At 54.2% G+C, this 18,511-nt stretch overlaps 1 protein-coding gene across 1 annotated transcript; it reads right to left on the bottom strand.

Moving 5' to 3' along the window:
- Positions 1 to 318: 318 nt before the first annotated feature.
- Positions 319 to 18,080, bottom strand: NFILZ (NFIL3 like basic leucine zipper). The gene is made up of 3 exons (XM_014259911.2): positions 17,207 to 18,080; positions 15,508 to 15,546; positions 319 to 458 (listed from the first exon to the last, which is right to left on the bottom strand). The coding sequence occupies exons 1-3, from the start codon at positions 18,078 to 18,080 to the stop codon at positions 319 to 321; spliced, it is 1,053 nt and encodes a 350-aa protein (XP_014115386.2).
- Between the last annotated feature and the right edge of the window lie 431 nt (positions 18,081 to 18,511).

Raw genomic sequence — 18,511 nt, 5'->3', positions numbered from 1 at the left:
TTGAGATTGCTGCTGATTTCAGTTCAATAAATGCCACCTTTTACTGCCATGGAGTTGTGTTTCTTCTTTATCAGCATTTTTATCATCCCAAATCAGAAACTCTGCAGAAATCCTGGAGGTTTTGCTCCTCAGCTCCCATCCCACAGCACAGGATCTGTTTTTAGAGTTCAGCACCTTTTCCTGCCCTTCTCACCTGGCCAGAATTGCCCCAAAACTCCCATTTCATGCCCCAATTTCCTGCCCAGCCCAAGACTCAGGGCTGTTTCTCTGCAATTATTTGATCCTATTGTTAAATGAATTCTCTGAAAGTGAAAACATTCAATTAGAATTAAGGAACCCACGATTAGTCATTAATCCTTCCACTGCAGGCAATGTTTCCACGAAACCAAAGTCGGTTTTGCCTCCGAAGCCCAGCTCCTCCAGGGCAGGTCCAACCAGTTCCCCCAGCTCAGGGTTTCCTGCAGAGGATTAGGATCAGTTTGCTCGCTCAAACAAAGGGCTTGAAGCACCAATTATGTCAGCAAACATCGATTAAAAGCTCTCGGAGCTCTTGCAAAACCCCTCTGCAGAGTCCTGAGCTGCCACCCTGCGCCAGGATCGGTCGGGGTGGGAAGGAATTCCCAGCTCTAATTCCCAGTCTGGCCAAGGAAAGCTGAGTCCAGCCATGAGAATTGTAAAATCCTGAGCTGGATCCCTCAGGGATGATCAGTGCAGCCCCTGGCCCTGCCCAGACCCCCCAACAAGCCCACCCTGAGCATCCCTGAGAGCGCTGTCCAAACGCTCCTGGAGCTCTGGCAGCCTTGGGGCCGGGCCCATTCCCTGGGGAGCCTGGGCAGTGCCAGCAGCCTCGGGGGGAAGAACCTTGCCCTGAGATCCATCCCAAGCCCTGGCACAGCTTTGTGCCATCAGAGCAGCAACTCCTGCCTCGGCAGCCCTGAGTCCTCAGCTGCCTGTTCCTGCTGTGCCTCAGTTTCCTTCTCGCTGGTTCCCCTCTCCCCGGGGAGCCTCTCACTCCCCAAAAGCCACGAGTGAAGCCAGCAGCAGAGATGAGGAGCTGGCTTGCACTGGGAGAGGAAGGTGCCGGTTTTCGGAGCTGTTTCCCGGATATTCTGAATTTTCCTATTCCCACTCCAGCCCCAGGGGAAGAGCTGCCTCTCCCAGCAGGAGCCGCATCCCCCGTGCCCAGGGTTTGGAGAGGGGAGGATCAGCATTCCCTGCCGGGCAGGGCTGGCACGGCTGTCCCGTCCAGCCCGGGGACAAAAGGGAATGCAGAAAATCCAGCAGTTTCCCAGGGAAGCTCCAGGAGCGCTCCAGGACCAGAACTAACCGGGAGCACAGGCACGTTTCTCACAGAAAGGCACAAGAAGCTGATCTAATGCAGAAAACCCTCGATGCAGACCTGTTTGTGGGGATCCAAAACGCCAAGGAAACCTTCCCAGCACCACTTGAGACCCCACTTCCCAAAGGAATTGTTCCTTTCTGCAGGAACAGCTGCAGAGCACAGCCCAGGACGTGCCAGGTACCACCAAGCCCACCCACCTCTGCCATCCTGGGCAGGGGGCAAACCCCAGCCCTGCCAGAACCAGAACCAGAGCCACAATTAAAGCTGGAAATCAATGGGAAAGGAGCACCAAGACAACTGTGAGGGGAGGGAGCAGCGGCTGGCTTGAGAAAGGGCTCAAGGGTGCTCTGGGGGTGGCCACGAGCCTCAATCCAGAGCTGCTTTCCAAGGAATAGGAGGCCTCACTTTCCATGGATGCTCCTGAGCATCCCCTGGGCTGTCTCAGAATGAGCCTGGCAGGGCTGGGCCAGCTCAGCAGCACCAGGGGCTCTGCCCTGGACCTGGATCGGGCTGGGCAAGGCAGAGCAAGGGGATGGAGAAAGCCGGGAATGTGCTCCCAGCTCCTGCTGCAGCCCCTCCCTTCACCCCCTGCTTTGTCTCCCTCTGCCTCTCCTCTCCCCTTCCCCTGCAGCTGCACCAGGGAGGCTCCTCAGCGTTCTGTCCTTGTGTCTGTCCTTGTGTCTGTCCTTGTGTCTGTCCTTGTGTCTGTCCTTGTGTCTGTCCTTGTGTCTGTCCTTGTGTCTGTCCCTGGAGGGTGAACTGGCTGCTGGCAGCCCCGATCCCACCCTGCCCTGCCCAGCCTGGCACTGCCTGGGAATCACTGCAGGAGAACACCAGGAGCCATCCTGGGCTGCACAGGTAAGATCAGCTGCTCCTCATCCTCTCCCCAGCAAATCCTATTCCATTGGGCTCTTACAGATGGAAAAATGTTCCATCTGCCTTGGAAGCAGCTGTCAGAATTCTCTTTGTGCAGCGAGGCTCCAGTTCAGGGAGTCACACACTCAGACCCCTCTGCACCGCTCTCAGCATCAACCCAGCCCCACTTCCCAGGGCCAGAATTCCCTCCTGTCCCACCTTTCATGGAGAGAACAGGGGGGACCCGAGCTGCCCAGCCCCAGCTGGGATTTACAGCTCCATAGGCAAGAGCTCATCCTTCTTACTCACCCCCCTCAGTCCTTCCTCTAATTAGTTAATTAATATAATTAGATGTCTTCAGCATTTCTCCACTGGGAACCTCATCCTGGGACAGCCAGGAGATCTCCACCATGCCCAGCAAGAGATTTAGTTTGGGTTAAAACTGGTTGTTTTAGCAGCAAATGCATCATTTTGTCAGTGGCAATCGCTGAATTTACTGGCAAGGTTTGGTGTCACCTACAGGGTTTGGTGTCACCTACAGGGTGTGGTGTCACCTGCAGGGTTCGGTGTCACCTACAGGGTGTGGTGTCACCTGCAGGGTTCGGTGTCACCTGCAGGGTTTGGTGTCACCTGCAGGGTTTGGTGTCACCCTCACGATGCCAAAAAGCCCCAGGGACACCCACCTGTGCTCAGGCAGGCAGCTCAGCCATGCCAGTCCCCCAGCCAGGTGACACCTGTGGCCCAGGGCAGGGACACTGGGTGGCAGCTGGCAGTCAGAGCAGTGTCCAGCAGGATGTGATGGGAAGTGCTGCTCCCTGCAGGGAGTGAATCCCCTCTGGGGCAGGGCACAGGGGGCTGCAGGGACCCCCCAACACGGCGTTGCAGGGCCCGGGGTTCCAGTGACCCCAGGCAGCCCCCGGTGATGTCACAGAGCCCTCGGGCGCTCCAACATTCCGTTCCCAGAGCTGCCCCAGGAGCTGGGAAAGGCCCTGCCAGGAGCAGGGAATGTGGCAGGACCGTGGGATGGGGCAGGGGAGCAGAGGGGAGGCTGCAGGAATGCCGGAGGGGTGCAGGGAGGAGGTGCCAGGGGTGCTGGAAGGATGCTGCAGGACAATTTCTCCCGGCTCTCTGACCAGCAAAGAACTTGAGTCTCAAATGGACCCCAAGTGGTCACTTCAACACCCCTGAAACTTTCCAGAGAAACCCAGCCCCAAATCGGGGCTGCCTGCAGGGAGGAGCAGCCCCTGGGATCCCCCAGAGCCACAGGGCTGTCCCTGTGCTGAGCTGTGCCCCTGGGTGTCAGCTCTGCTGTGGTGACATTGCTGAGCCCCAGCATTGCAAGAACCAAAATGATTCAAAATCGAAATAACTTCAGTCTTACATTGCCTGATTTCATAGCCCCAGGGAGGGCAGAGCATCAATATTTGCACTCCAAATCCAGCTCAGCTCCTTTGGCTTTGGCAGCAAAGGCTGAACAGCAGCGCCCTGAGAGGGGAACCGGGCTTGGATTGAGATTCAGAAATTAAATAATAATAAATAATAAATTATGATAAATAAAAACAAGCCCCAGAGTGTTTACAGGAGGTGACTCCCCATCTCCCAGGTGACATCCAAGCTGTGAGGATGTGGTCAGACAGGTCCCAGCTCAGCCCATCCCCAGGGCAGCCACACTCAACATCCTCAACATCTCCTTCATCCTCTGAGCACCACCAGCACCCTCTGACCACCGTGCCTGAGCGGTGCCACTGGCCCCCCCGGGTGTCACCTCTGCTCAAGGTGGCATCACTGAGCCCCAGCATTGCAAGAAACAACACCAAAAAAAATCCCCAAATCAGACCAAGGAACCCCTCAGGACCTTCGAGCACCATTTCCCACCAAATTCCTGCCCAAAGCAGAGGATCCCATGGAGCAGCCTGGGGGTGCTAAACCTGCACGGGACACAGAGCTGGGAAATCCCATCCCTGGGGCTGGAGGTGCCTTCCCCTGTCCCTGTCCCTGTCCGTGTTCCCATCCCTGTCCCTGTCCCTGTCCCTGTCCCTGTCCCTGTCCCTGTCCCTGTCCCTGTTCCCATCCGTGTCCCTGTCCCTGTCCCGGTCCCTGTCCCTGTCCCTGTCCCTGTTCCCATCCCTGTCCCTGTCCCTGTCCCTGTCCCTGTCCCTGTCCCTGTCCCTGTCCCTGTCCCTGTCCCTGTCCCTGTTCCTGTTCCCATCCCTGTCCCTGTCCCTGTCCCTGTTCCCATCCGTGTCCCTGTCCCACCCTCCCCAGCCCCTCTCACCTTGCACAGCCTCACTGCAGGTCAGGTTCTCGCTGTCCCCCTGCTCTCCATCCCTGCAGCCCATCCTGGGCTCCCACAGCCCCAGAGGTGGCACTGCCAAGGCCATGCTGGTGCTGGGGACACCCCACTGCTGCCTGTGCCAGGGCTGGGCTGAGCAGCTGCTGTGTCACCTCAGTGCTGGCCCTGGGGACAGGGGCTGTGCCCAGGGGGGACACGGAGCTCTCCTGCCCCTGCCAGGCCCAGCTGGGTCCCCTTTGGGGCAGGGCAGAGGTGCCCAAAGGGACCCCCCAACACCGGGGTTGCCAGGGCAGGGCTCCCACTGCCCCCACCCTGACCCAGGTGATGTCACAGCGCCCTTGGGGACATCCCCCCAGTCCCACTGGATTCCATGGGCAATTCCAACCCCGTGGGATGTGCTCCCTGCCCCAGGGGATCGTGCTGCCCCCCAGCCCTGCGGGATGGGGCTCCCCAGTCTCGGGCTCAGCCCCAGCCTGGAGTGGGGACTCCCCCCCGGTCCCTGCCCTGCTCCAGTGGCCCCAGGACCACGCAGGCTCTGGGATCATCCTGGCAGCACCACAGCAGCAGGACACCTCTCCCAGAGCATGGGAAGCATTCCCAGAGCTGCCCCAGGAGCCGGGAAAGGCCCTGCCAGGAGCTGGGCACTGCAGGGAATGAGGCAGGGTGGGGCAGGACTGTCCCAGGGACAGGGCAGGGGAAGAGGAGAGGCCGCAGGAATGCGGGAGGGATGAGGGAGGGATGCAGGGAGGAGGTGTCAGGGATGCTGGAGACATCTGGCAGTTCACTCTCCCAGGGATTTCTGACTAGCAAAGAGTGTTTTGTTCTCAAATAGACTCCAAGTGGTCGCTTCATTTCCCCTGAAACTTCCAGAGAAAGCCAGTTCATCTCTCCTTACAAAGCCAGCCCCAGTCTGAGCTCTCCAGAGGAAGGAGCAGCTCCTGGGATCCCCCAGCCCCTGGTGCTGCCTGCTCAGGGCTGTCCCCGTGTCACACAAACCACAGCTCCCTGTCCTGTGGCGCAAAGAGCTGCAATTTATTTCCTGTGAGCTGCAAGGGGGGGACCAGGCACGCCTGGGGTGTTACTGAGCATCCCCGGTATCAGCTGAGGAATCACACCTTTGTTTTTCAGGCTGTTCCTTTTTCTGGTAAAGGTTTACCATGGTCAGGGCTCTCCTTGTGCCCCTGGTCATCCCTGCAGTGACCACAGCCCTGAGTGGGCACAGCTGTATTTACACCACAGCTGGCACAGCTGCAAATCCCCTTTTCCTTCTGCTGCTGCTGCAGCTCCTTTCCCTGCAGAATCACCCCCAGCACCCCCTGGGGATGGAGGCAGGAGCAGGGAGCTCATCTCTGCTTTCTGCTCTCCATCCCCACCAGCTGGGAGTGCCCTTGGAGCAGCTCTCTCCGCTCTGTCACATCCCCTGGGCACTGCCACCACTGCAGGTGATCAAACACATCCAGCGCCCTTTATCTTCTCTTTCCCATGGTGGAGGATGGCTCCTTTGTTTGGGAAGAGGTTTCACTGATTGCCATGGGGCTTTTGGGGTCAGCTCCTGTGTTAAAACCTGCACGGAAACACCCTCCTGCTGCTCTGTGTCCCTGCACATCCACGGGTGACATTGTGCAGATGGGGATTTGGGGACAAGCAGGATGCCAGGGGCTGGTGCTCAGGTTCCAATCAGGCACCTTTGTGCCCAAGGGATTGGTCTGGCTCTGACTGATGGCAGCTCCCAGCTTACCCCGAGCCCTTTTTGGTGGTAAAAAGCAAACACAGCCTAAACAGGTGCCCCTGCAGCAGCTCCTGCCTCAGAGCCTGCAGGGCCCAGGGCACTCTCTGTGCTCAGAGCCCTTCAATCCTCACCCACAGCAGCTCCAGGGGAGTTTCCAGTGGGATGCAGAACCCCCGATCCTACAGGGATGGGAAGAAAGGCGTGGTGCTGTTCCTGAGGTTACTCAAAGCATTGAGGTAATTCAGCGGAAAGTCTTTTTCTGCTGTAATCTCACTCTCCATGCCAGGCTGTTGCTGCTGTATTAGAGAAAGGCAGCGCGTGTGGGAGGTGTGAATTAATGTTACCGCACTGGGAAGGTGGTGACGAGCGGGGACCTCACAGTGATGCACATCAGGCTCCCTCCTCAGCAGGGCTGCGAGTGAGTGCAGTGGAAAATAAAGGACATAATTGGTTTTTTAAGAAAAAGCCCAAACCAAAGAGCTGTGAGACACCGGCGTCAGCAGATGCTATTTCAAAGCACAGACACTCACCTCCTCTCTCCTGGGACAAGTGTTAACCTTTAAATGCAGCTTTCCACTCTCTTCCCTTTCACTCACGTATTTTTTTCCTCCCCCTGCTCCCCACTTGCAAAAATCCCTCGAGTTTCCCCATCGAGAGCCTGTGGCTGTTGTGTGCTGGGAGCTGCTCCATCCACACCCCCACACCCCATCCCTGTGCTGCCACACTTTTCCAGCAGCAAAATCTCCCCGTGGCACTCAGGACTGGGACATCGGCCTCATTTCTTGTCCTTCCTGGGCCAGTTCTCCCAGAGATGTGGCTGGAGCTGAAGCTCCCCAGCTCTGGTGCCAAGGGGAGCGGGCCAGGAGCAGCTCTGATCCCTGTGGTGAGCAGGGACAGGAGCCCAGGAAGGGCTGGAGCTGTGCCAGGGCTTGGGATGGATCTCAGGGCAAGGTTCTTCCCCCCGAGGCTGCTGGCACTGCCCAGGCTCCCCAGGGAATGGGCCCGGCCCCAAGGCTGCCAGAGCTCCAGGAGCGTTTGGACAGCGCTCTCAGGGATGCTCAGGGTGGGCTTGTTGGGGGGTCTGGGCAGGGCCAGGGGCTGCACTGATCATCCCTGAGGGATCCAGCTCAGGAGATTCTGGGATTCTGTGGATTATTGTAACTCTCTTGGCGTCCCCTCTTCCCCAGTGTTTCCAGTTCAGTGCTGAGCACTGGCTGGAAGCAGCTCTGTGACCCACAGCCTGTCACAGCTTCTCCCAGTCAGGTCCAGCACCAGCTGGGGATGGCTACTGGGAGCCCCTGCCCAGATTTTCCACACCCTGGTCAGGGGAAACGAAAGTTCCTCTGCACACCCTGTACCCACCCTGCAGCAGTTCAGGAGAATTGGGATGAGGCTGCGCCTCCTCCTGCACCCAGCAGCTCCCAGGGCCGGGCAGGAGCGAGGGGCCGAGCCCGGGGCAGGAAAACAGGAGCTTTGGGAAGGTGGAGAAAACCGGGAGGATCCCAGGGATACCGAAGGGAATTGTTCAACTCCTCTTATCCCAGCTCTGCTTCCCGAGGGAGGAGCAGGGATGGAGGGGGATGTGCAAACCCCCCTGGGCCGGGAGGAATCTCTGTGCTGCTCCTCATCCTCCACCCTCTGGGCATCCAGCTCCCCGATTATTCGGAATAAGAGGATTTAGTGGTCAAATTGCCTTTTAATGCTGAAGTTGCAGCCTCTGCTTCAAAGGCATTAAGAACAAAAGTAGGTTTTTTTTCTGGTGAAAGTGCCTGACTCACTGAGAGTTCTCAACTGCTGCTTTAGGGCCTCAGAAAATGAGAGGAAGCTGCTGTGAGAGGCTCAGCTCTCAGCACTTGTCACCAAATGTCCCCAAAGACTCCCCTGTCCCACCCCATGGCCAATCCCCAGCTCTTTAGGATTTGGGTCAAAAAAGATTATTAGAAATTAAATAATTTATATCTTACAATGTTTGATTTCACAGCCCCAAGAGGGCAGAGCATCAATATTCACCCCCTAAATCCAGCTCAGCTTCTGAACTTTGGCAGCAAAGGCTGAACAGCAGAGCCCTACCAGGGGCACCTGGGCTTGGATTGAGATTCAGAAATTAAATAATAATAAAGAATGAATTGCACTAAATGAAACCCAACCCCAGAGTGTTTACAGGAGGCGAATCCCATCTCCCAGGTGACGTCCCAGCTGTGGGGATGTGGTCAGAGAGGTGCTGTGACAGGTCCCACCCCAGGATGGCCACACTCAACATCCTCTGCATCCTCTGAGCACCACCAGCATCCTCCAGCTGCTCAGAAAACAACACATTTTAACTGAAATCTCCCAAATTCCACCCAGTCCAGCAGGGACAGTCCCCGTTCCCAGAGTGAGGGGCTCAGGAATTTCAACCCTGTGGTTGTGCTGCTCCCACACTGAATCACTGAGTGACAGACATGTGGCCACCAGGACTCTGGGGCTCTTTTTCTGTTCCTGTCAAGTTGTGCAGAATTTCAGGGCTCAAACACAAGCCCCTCACTTCTCTTCCACGCTGAAATTTTAGATTTCACAGTGGTGCTCACCAAAAAAGGATTATTTTGCCCCTGTTTCTTCAAGGCATGGCATAAATAATGCAAGAGCATTTCCATTCCCTTATGGATTTTGTGTTTTGCTCTTCTTTTTTCTCCTCGTTTTCAGGCTTTTTTTTTACCTCAAACACTCTCAAACTCTGAGGAATTCAGGAAGGTTGTTTATGCCACAGGAAAATGCAGAAAAAAGTAGGAAAATTGCCTGGGTTTTATTAAAATTTTCTCATTTTGTCTAATTTGTGGGACCAGGTCAGATTGGGGATGGGTCCTGGTGCCCCTCAGCTGTGTCTCCTATGGATGAAATTCCATTTGCTCCAAGGAGACAGCAGGAATTAGGGAATTAAAAAAATCATGCCAGCCAGCTCCAAATATTTCCTGGAAAGGTTATCTTATCCTGAAAAAACAAACAAAAAACAATTTTTTCAAGTAAATTCCAATACAGAGCTTCCTCTCCTTTCATTTTGGTCACAGAAATAAGAACCAAAAGTGCAATTTAAAATCTAAACCTTTGGCATTCAGTGAGGTGGAGGGAGGGAAATGCTGGCAATAAGAAAAGTGGGATCAGATCAGGCCCCTTTCACCTGCCAGGGAGGAAAAAGGAATTCCCTGAGCAGCTGTAATTGCTGAGGAGCAGGAAAAGTGCCCGGGAAGGATTTTCCTGCCCTTCAGCTGGGGAGCAAAGAGAGCAGAGGCAGCACATCTGGAGCTGGGGGTGACCAGGAGGCCACATCTGGATGGCTGCACTGACATCCTGTGGCTGCATTCCAGAGGAAATCTGAGGGGATCAATAAAAGCTTTAATTTTTTTCCTCTGATCTCTTCCAGAAGAGGAACCTCCTGCAGCTGGAGCAGCGTCTTTGTGCCACCAGCAAATATTCACAATTTCTGAGGTGGGAGCCAAACAGACATGGCAGAGCAAAGGGAGGCTCAGGGCACCCCAGGAAGGGAAGGGACAATCCTGGAGCTCAAATTCCTGACCAGCAGAGCCTCCTCTGCAAGGTTTGGTGGCTGTGGGGAAAATGGAGGGGTCTCTCCTGCTCAGAGACACAACAAACTCCTCACACCTCTTGCCACTGCTTCATCTGCAAGGAAAAAATCTTCCCCTCTGCCTGGGCAGCACTTCCCTCTCTCCGGGGGTGCAGAGAATCCAGCTCGACTTCCCAAAACTGGGCTTTGTTGGGCCAAAGCAGCACTTGCACAAAGAAAAGTTGGAAGAGACCTTAAAGATCGTCCAGATCCAGCCCTCAGGCATCCAATGTTGTCCCCCACACCTCTGTGACCCTTCCAGCTGTGCGCCAGATGTGTGGTGGGTGTTGATCTCTGCAGGCATCAGGGCTGGGACAGCCCCAGAGCTCTGGGTCTGTGCAAAGGGAGGGATAAACCAGCAGGAAGAGCAGACAATTCCCAGGTTTAAACACAGCAAACCAAGAATTCTGGGGAGATTGGGGGGATTTTACCCAGAAAAGCGATATTTGGGGGTTGTAGGTAGACTTGGTTCACATGTCAGGCCAAGCCATCAATAAGTGAGGGAGTTTGGGCAGAAAAAAAAAGCAGAAATAAAGAGCACACAACCCTGAGTGAGGTCTGGGGGGTTCAGCACAGCTCTGCCACAGCCTCCTGCAAGTCAGAGAGGGGGGAAGTCAGGAAAAATCCACTCCTGAGCAGGGCACTGGGGCTGTGTCCGCTCCAGAGAGCCAGGGCTGCATCAGACCTGAGGAGAAATTGGGATGGAGACACTTGGGCCACTTTGTGAGAGGTTTGGGGACCGAGGTTGAGCTGGGAACACTTTTCAGTTGTTCCTTTGCCCCACCCAGCCCAAACACCTCCCAGCTGTGAAGATTTTTCCTGAAAAGAACAAAAATCAGAACCAGGCCAGCTCACTTCACCCCAGAGTGCTGCTGCTCTCTGAGCAGTTTTGAGGTCAGGGAGTTGCCAAAACTGCTCTGCTCCCTCTGATGTTTTAACACTTGCCAGGTCTGAGTAAAGCTGTGAGAAATGAGAGCTTGTGGTCTTCAGGAGAACTGAGACCACAAACCTGGCCTGGGATGAACAACTTGGTCACACCTCTGCAGCTGCATTTTGTCAGGTTCCTGGAAAAATCTCTCAGTTTCTCTTTGTTTTCTGCAACAGGGACAGGAATTTATAAGATGTGATAAGAGAAAGATCAAAGCTGGAAGTCAGCTCTATAAATCTGAGTGTCCCATGCCCAAAATATCCCAAATAATCCCTTCATCCCATAATTCACCTTGCTGTGAATTACTGCACATGGACAAGGATTTTGGGGGGAATAAGGAATTTAGACAGCAACTCCCAGCTTTTTGCATCCCAAATTGCAAAATCTGCTTTGTCCTTTTGCAAGCCAAAGGATGGAGCTGCAGCTGAGGGGACACAGGAGGCTGAGGTCACCTGGGGATGGTCAGGGGGTGTCTCCAGACCATTTCCCCAGCTCACTCCCAGCCTGACCCTGCTGTGGAAGGATGGATGGACCTCACTGACATTTTGAGGCTTATCATCCTGAAGTCCCCATTGGTTGAACCAGGCCAGGAGTTCCATGGTCATGCACATCTCCAGCCCTGGAAATCCAACAGGCACCAAAATATTGTCCTGTGCAATTTCCTCTGCACCCAGAGCTCCTGAGGTGCTGATCCTCAGGTTCTGTCCCTTCCAACAACAGGGATGTGGGTGGGCCTGAAAATCCCAAGTGTTTCATAAAAAATCTCTGCTACCCTTAAAACCCCCTCCAAATACCCTTAAAATACCCTCCAAAACCCAGCTTTTCCAAACCCTTTTCCAAGTTTTCCCATACAGTGCCTGAACAGCCCCAGGGTGACTGAGCCAGGTGGGGAACTGGGACCAGTTTGCACAAGATGTGCAAAGGAGGGGATTTACAAACGGGGGGGTGTGAAGGAGGCACCTTGATCTAAAGATAAGGACGAGGCTCAGCAGGAAAGGGACAGGTCCAGCAGAGCAGGGTCTGGTGCAGCTGATAAGGCCAGCAGGAGATAGGGGCAGAAGAGCTGCCCGTGGTCAGTGCCCAGCCAAACCCCAGATCTCTGTGTAGGGAACAGCAAAGCCCAGCCTAAACCCCGCTCCAGAGGCTGTGACTCAGCCCAGGGTCAGAGCATCACCAAGAACTCAGAGATGTGATGCTGAATTTCCTCCCCAGTCCTGCCCAACCTGCCCCTTCCTGCTGCAAACCCCCCAGGCTGGGATTTGGGAAGAACCCCAACCCTCCCTGAGCTGCAGGGCAGCCCTGACCCTGCTGAGCTCCCCTGGGGTTTGATGGTGCAAACACCAACCCAGGACATGAGGATTATTTTCTTTTCCACAAAAAGACCAACCCACTTCTTTAGAAATCCTTCTAGGAGTGATGAAACATTAAATGGAAAGAATTCTCTGGGATGGGAATGGAGAAATTCAGTTTGATCTGAGTCTGAGCTGCCTGGGCAGTGTCTGCTCTCCTGGGTGAGAGGGGCCAGGATGAAATGCTCATTTTCAGATGGTTGATGTTGCTCGTGCTGTATGGTTTGGAATTTTCCCTTCTGATTATTTTATAATGCTAGAAATACAACCAAAATTAGATTTAAAATTGATTTTTGAATCAGCATTGTCCTCCCAGGGGCTCCCCAGTGTGTGAGCAGGGCACTGTGAAGGCAGCACCTCTTTTCAGAAGTCACTGCTGACTTTTCATGCCGCAGCAATGATTCAGTTTGGAGCCTAAGCCAAAGGTCAGCATTAACTCATACTCTGAAGGGAGGGCTCTGTACTCATCTCCCTGCCCAGTTCTGCAGTGTGTGACACCCAGTGCATGAAATGGCTGGGATTTGTTGGGTTTTTTTGGAGTTCACTGTGTCTAGGGACAGAGAAATTCCCCTTTCTGAGGCACAGGCATGGAGGAGCATTTGGGTGAGGTTTTGGCTCCACCCAGGCTTGTTCCCAAAGCTGAGCAAACCCCAGGGAGAGCAGCAACAGCATCTCCCACCCCCAGCTCAGTCTCCAATTCCTCCTGGCAGATTCATCCTTCCTGAAATCCTCTCCTTGTTTTTTGACCCCTGTGGTCCCTTCCTGCAGGGTTTAGTCATGAGCTGCACAAAAAAATAAATCCATCCTGCAGCTTTTGCTAAGCCTCTTCCCGCTTTCCCTGGGTGCCAGATCATTCTGAGGAGTGGAAATCACTGAGCAATTTCCCCTGCTCAAGTTCTCCAGGGCTCCCTTGGTGTAGATTTAGGTGCCTGCAGTGTCTCTCTCAGGTACCTCCCACCACATCAAAGGCAAAAACCTCCCTGTCCTGGCAGACAGATAAAAAATACTGGAATAGTTTTCCAAAGAGGTACAAGCAGGAAATATCTCCCTTGTCTCCCCCTCTTAGGAAATAGAGAGGATTTTTTATTCTCTAATGTGCAGCCCAGTAATTAATCAGCTTGAAAACTGCCTGAAGTCACTTGGGAACAAAGACTAATTAAAGAATTAACTAAGCCTAAGCAGAGGCAGGAACAGCTCAACTCAATTCCAGCCCAGCCTCACAACTGGTTCAACAATGGCTCTTTCTGAGGATGTTACTGAATGTGGAACTTGGGATAAAGGATAGGGATGGATGGATGATGGATGGATGATGGATGATGGATGGATGGATGATGGATGATGGATGATGGATGGATGGAAGATGGGTGGATGATGGATGGATGGATGATGGATGATGGATGATGGATGATGGATGATGGATGGATGATGGATGATGGATGATGGATGATGGATGATGGATGGATGATGGATGGATGATGGATGGATGGATGATGGATGGATGGATGGATGATGGATGGATGATGGATGGATGATGGATGGATGATGGATGGATGATGGATGGATGATGGATGGATGGATGATGGATGGATGATGGATGGATGGATGATGGATGGATGATGGATGGATGGATGGATGGATGGATGGATGGATGATGGATGGACGGATGATGGATGGATGATGGATGGACGGATGATGGATGGACGGATGATGGATGGATGATGGATGGATGGATGGATGGATGGATGGATGGATGGATGGAAGGATATTCCCCACACAGGAAATTTTCTAGGACAAAGCAGCAAAGGAGGAGTGCAGGTGTGGAAGGAGGGGAAGAACCATATCCACCTCCATCTCCTCCAGCTGAGTGACCCTGGAGGGGAGGAAAGGAAAGCCAGGAGCAGGAGAAAGGGGGGCAGGGGTGGGAGCAGGTGTGAGGTGAGGCAGGTGTGGGACCAGGGCTGGCTCACTGCACACCCTGTCCCCATCTCCTGCTGCTTTTCCTGCTGCTGTCCCACCCTTGCATTCCCTCCACAGGCACCCAACAGCTCCCTGTGCCACCAGCCCCGGCTCCAAATCGGGTCTGGCCCCTGGTTTGTGCGAGAGCAAACAGGAAATGTTACTTGTTTCTTCAGAGTTCTCAACACCCCACAAAAAATCACCTTTGGGCACCTGCAGGGATGAACCTCTGGGGGCTGAATCACTGGGCCACAGGCAGGAGGGGTGGGAGGGACAGCAGGGTTAGGAGGGACAGCAGGGTTAGGAGGGACAGCAGGGTTAGGAGGGACAGCAGGTCCTGGAGGCAACCCGTGAACCACAAATCCATCCTGCAGGTTAAACTGAGCTCCCTTCCACCCCATCTCTGCATCCCGAATTCTTTGCAAGCACAGGGAGCCAGCCCAGCCCTGCCCAGCAGGATAAAAAGGGGATCCCACAGCTGATTCCCACAGGAATAGGAGGGAGGCAATTTCTTACAGTAAAATCGTTTCTGTGCTGCCTCCTTGGCGTGGGCTGTCCCTGCCACTTGTGAGGGGAAGAGGGGACAGCAGGAATGGGACAGGAAATGGAACCATGAGCGGTTTCATCTGCAGAGCATCACTGCCTCGTGTTTCACACCTGAGCAGGGCTGCAGCTCTGGTTTCCCCTCAGTCAAGGGTACAGGAGAGCCCCCCTTGTGCTGTGGCAGCTGTACCAGTAAGCTCTGCCCATTTCTCTGCACTGATCCTGGCCCAGAACTGTGGGACAGGGCTGCTCGGGGCTGAGCCTTGTGGGGTGTCCCCAGAAACAGTGGGGAAGGGTCTGTGCTGGGAGCTGGGGTCCTGCTGTGGGAACAGAGGCACAGACAGAGGGAGAACACCTTTATGGACAGAGCAATGGGGAAGGTGGGTGCCCACAGCTCCCTGCTTGCTCCCACTTGTTCTCACAGGATGGATTTATCATGATGGCTGTTCCTGAGGGGGAAAGATGCAGATCTGGTCCCAACAGTCAACCCAAGACACCTTTTGCAGCTCCTGCTAACAGAATTTTATTGGGCACATGTTAGTCCCTCGCCAGTTCAGATCCCTTGTACAGCTCCCACTCAGGGCCCCCTTTTCCAAATTAGTTTGAGGGGTTGTTCCATCCTCTGTCAGGCAGTGTGGGCTGTCCTTTTGCACAGTTCTATTATTGCTGCATTCCTTTATTGACTGTGAAATGATTCCTAGAAAAACACTCTTGACAATTGTCCTTATTCTCCAGAGCCTGACGTTTTCATGGATCATGGGATGGTTTGGGTGGGAAGGGACCTTAAAGCTCATCCAGTTCCACCCCTGCCATGGCAGGGACACCTCCCACCATCCCAGGCTGCTCCAAGCCCCGTCCAGCCTGGCCTTGGGCACTGCCAGGGATCCAGGGGCAGCCACAGCTGCTCTGGGCACCCTGTGCCAGGGCCTGCCCACCCTCCCAGCCAACAATTCCTTCCCAATATCCCATCCAGCCCTGCCCTCTGGCAGTGGGAGCCATTCCCACTTGTCCTTTTGAATCGTCTCTTTCCATGTTGGCTCCTTCAGGCACTGGAAGGCCAGAGTTTCCTCTTCTCCAGGTGAACACCCCCAGCTCTCCCAGCCTCTCATCCCAGCAGAGCTGCTCCTTCCCTCTGCTCATCCCGGTGCCTCCTCTGGGCTCTGTCCAGCAGCTCCAGCTCCTCCCTGTGCTGGCCCCAGGGCTGGGGCAGCTCTGCAGGTGGGGTCTCACCTGAGGGGACAGAGGGACAGACACACAAAGGAACCGGAGAATCCCTTGAGCTGGAACTGATGAGGTGGAGACTCCCAGGGATCTGAGCTGGGATGTTGAGCTCCACTGTCAGCTCCAGTTCCCAGCAGGGCTGGGCAGGTCTTTTGGGACTGAAAATGTGTGGTTGGGGCAGAGGTGTGGTTTGGGACTGAAAATGCGTGGTTGAGAGCAGCTTGAAGTTACTTCTTCACTTCGAGATCTTCTTCTGCCAGACTGGGGCCGATGGAATCATCAGGTTGGGCTGGTCTTGTCCAACATGTCAAAAAATGTTTGGGGCTGACAGACACAGCAACATCAGAACTGCAGGATCATCGTTGTCTTGGGAAAAGAGAAAAAGCAAGAAAGATCTGAGGAGAGGAAGTTACAGCTGTTCCTGAGAATTCTCTTTGGCTTGAAAACTGAGGAACAGCTCCAAGCAGGCTCCAGAGCCCTGCAGGAGGCTGCTCTCCCTGAGGCTTTACCAAAGGAAATGCAGGCAGAAGGCAGGATGGACAAGGACTGGGTCCCAGCAGATCCAGGAATACAAGCACCATGTGCAGCTTGTGCCTGTTTAATAAAGAGCTCCCAAATACACAAAGATCGGGTTTGAAAATGCCTTTTTTAAAAGAAAGAAGCAAAACTAAAATATTTTTTGCATTTCAATAATAAAAATAAAAAAATAATATTTAGTCTTCCGTAATAACAGTTGCAAAGATAAATGAAATTATCTTCTGGACTGCAGCATGTCTGGTCACAGAGAAAGAGTTCATTCTCTCTTGGGGTAAATTACCTTGGGGTAAACTGGAATAAAGTGCAGGAGGTCCTGCTTTCATTTCATGCCAGTGTAAATCCACACTCCCAGAGTCACAACCCCTTTTTATTTTCTCCAGACAGCTGAGAGGTCTGAAACCAGTTCCATCAACAGTTTCCTGTGTCAGGGAATTCTGACTTCAGGCACGTTGGTGAGGATGAAGGCAGTGATGAAGCAAATGTCACTCCAGTGGTTGATAACACTGTCAGCTGTGGTGGTGTCACAGTGTGTGGGGACCATCCCCACTGGCTTGGCCTCTTCCTGCCCCTTCACACCTCCAGTCTGAGCTTGCTGTGATAGCAGAGCCACCAGTGAGACCGAGGGGTGACCGCAGTGTCCTGGCCAGCTGCAGTTGTGCTGTAGTGATGCAGCCCCAGAAACTCCCTCAGCATCTACACTGAGCAAGGAAAATTACATCCATCTTTGGAGAAAAAGACATTTCCCTCTCACCTCATCCTTCCAAACCCTTTGTGTCCTTGGAATGTCTCACTCTGGTCCCGCAGCAGCCGTTCCTGTGCTGCCTCAGTGTGAGTCCAGCCCAGCCTCCTCCAGACTGCCCAGGGCTTTGCTCTTAATCCGGAGCTTGTGTGGGAGGGCAGCGAAGCTCCGGCCCTTCAGCTGCTCTTCTGAGGGGCAGGGCAGGCTGCAGGAGAGCACGGGAGAAGTTTTGGGCACTTGTTGCTCGTCATCTTCATCCGACACCGCGGTGCTGCTCTCCTTCCTGGCCTCGGCGGTGCCCGGAGATGGGCACAAGAAGCAGGCGCTGCCCAGCCAGGGGCAGGGGAAGGGGTGTTTGTCTGGGCAGGGGTAGCTGAGGAATGGAGAGAAAACTGTGGGGCTGAAGGGTGCATCAAACCTTTTGGGGCTGAAAGATTCGTCAAACCTTTTTGGTTGCTGGAGGCCAGGTGTGTCCATGGCAATGGGTTTGGAGACACAGCTGAGGATGTTTGTGGAGGGCTTGAAGGTTTTGCAAGGAAACTCAGCCGGTTCCAGCACCTTGGGCACAAAACTCATCTGGGCAGAGCAGCAGGAGTCACCAGCAAAAGGCTCCAAGCCCAGCAGGGGTGAGGCCGCCCGGTGCCCCCTGAGGTAGAGCCCGAGAGGGTGACCCTGGTAGGGGCTGGGCTCGGGGCTGAGGAGCCCAAAGCGCAGCTTGAGGGAGAGCAGCTCGGTCCTGAGCACGGCGTTCTCGCGGCTCAGCGCTGCCAGCTGGCTCTCCATGGCCACGTCGTTGAGGCGCCGCTTCTCCCGCGAGCGCTTGGCGGCCTCGTTGTTCTTGCGCCTCTTCTCCCAGTACATGGTGTCCTTCTTGTCGTCCGGCATGAATTCCCTCTTCCGCCGGGAGTGTCCGCCTGCCTTCCCCAGGAGCAGCTGGGCCTGGCCCTGCTGCAGCACCAGCTCGCTCCGAGGGGCCAGAAAGCTCTCCATGGTGGTAGAGATGGCAGCTGGGGTTCTGTTGGGATGAGAACGCTCATTAGTTACCTCTAAAGGTGCTGTTAATTAGTGCCATTGGGTAAATTAATATCGGAATGGGGTTGTTTTTTCTCTCTGTTACACACACGTGTAAAATGAGGACAGCTTCTCCCGCTCATTCCCAACATTTTGCAGGCACCTTTTCAAAATATTCAGATTCTGTAAGTTTTCAAAATATGCAGGTTCTGATGTGTCAGCACATCAATTAAACAATCAATCAATCAATCAATCAATCACATCTCACCAACATCTGCACAGTCCACCCCAGGATATCCAAAAACCATGCATGACTGAGCAGAGTTCCACCCCACACATTTCGCCGACTCAGTGAACAGTCACACTTTATCTCAGTAACTACAATCAAGATGATAAAAATTAGTTGTGAT

Source organism: Pseudopodoces humilis, chromosome 28, assembly GCF_049639895.1.
Source record: "Pseudopodoces humilis isolate 2021_Gansu_Grassland_sample_001 chromosome 28, ASM4963989v1, whole genome shotgun sequence".
In the NCBI taxonomy this organism is placed as follows: Eukaryota; Metazoa; Chordata; class Aves; order Passeriformes; family Paridae; genus Pseudopodoces; species Pseudopodoces humilis.
The sequence above is the reverse complement of the archived record's forward strand: the minus strand, read 5'-3'. Positions and strand labels throughout refer to the sequence as shown.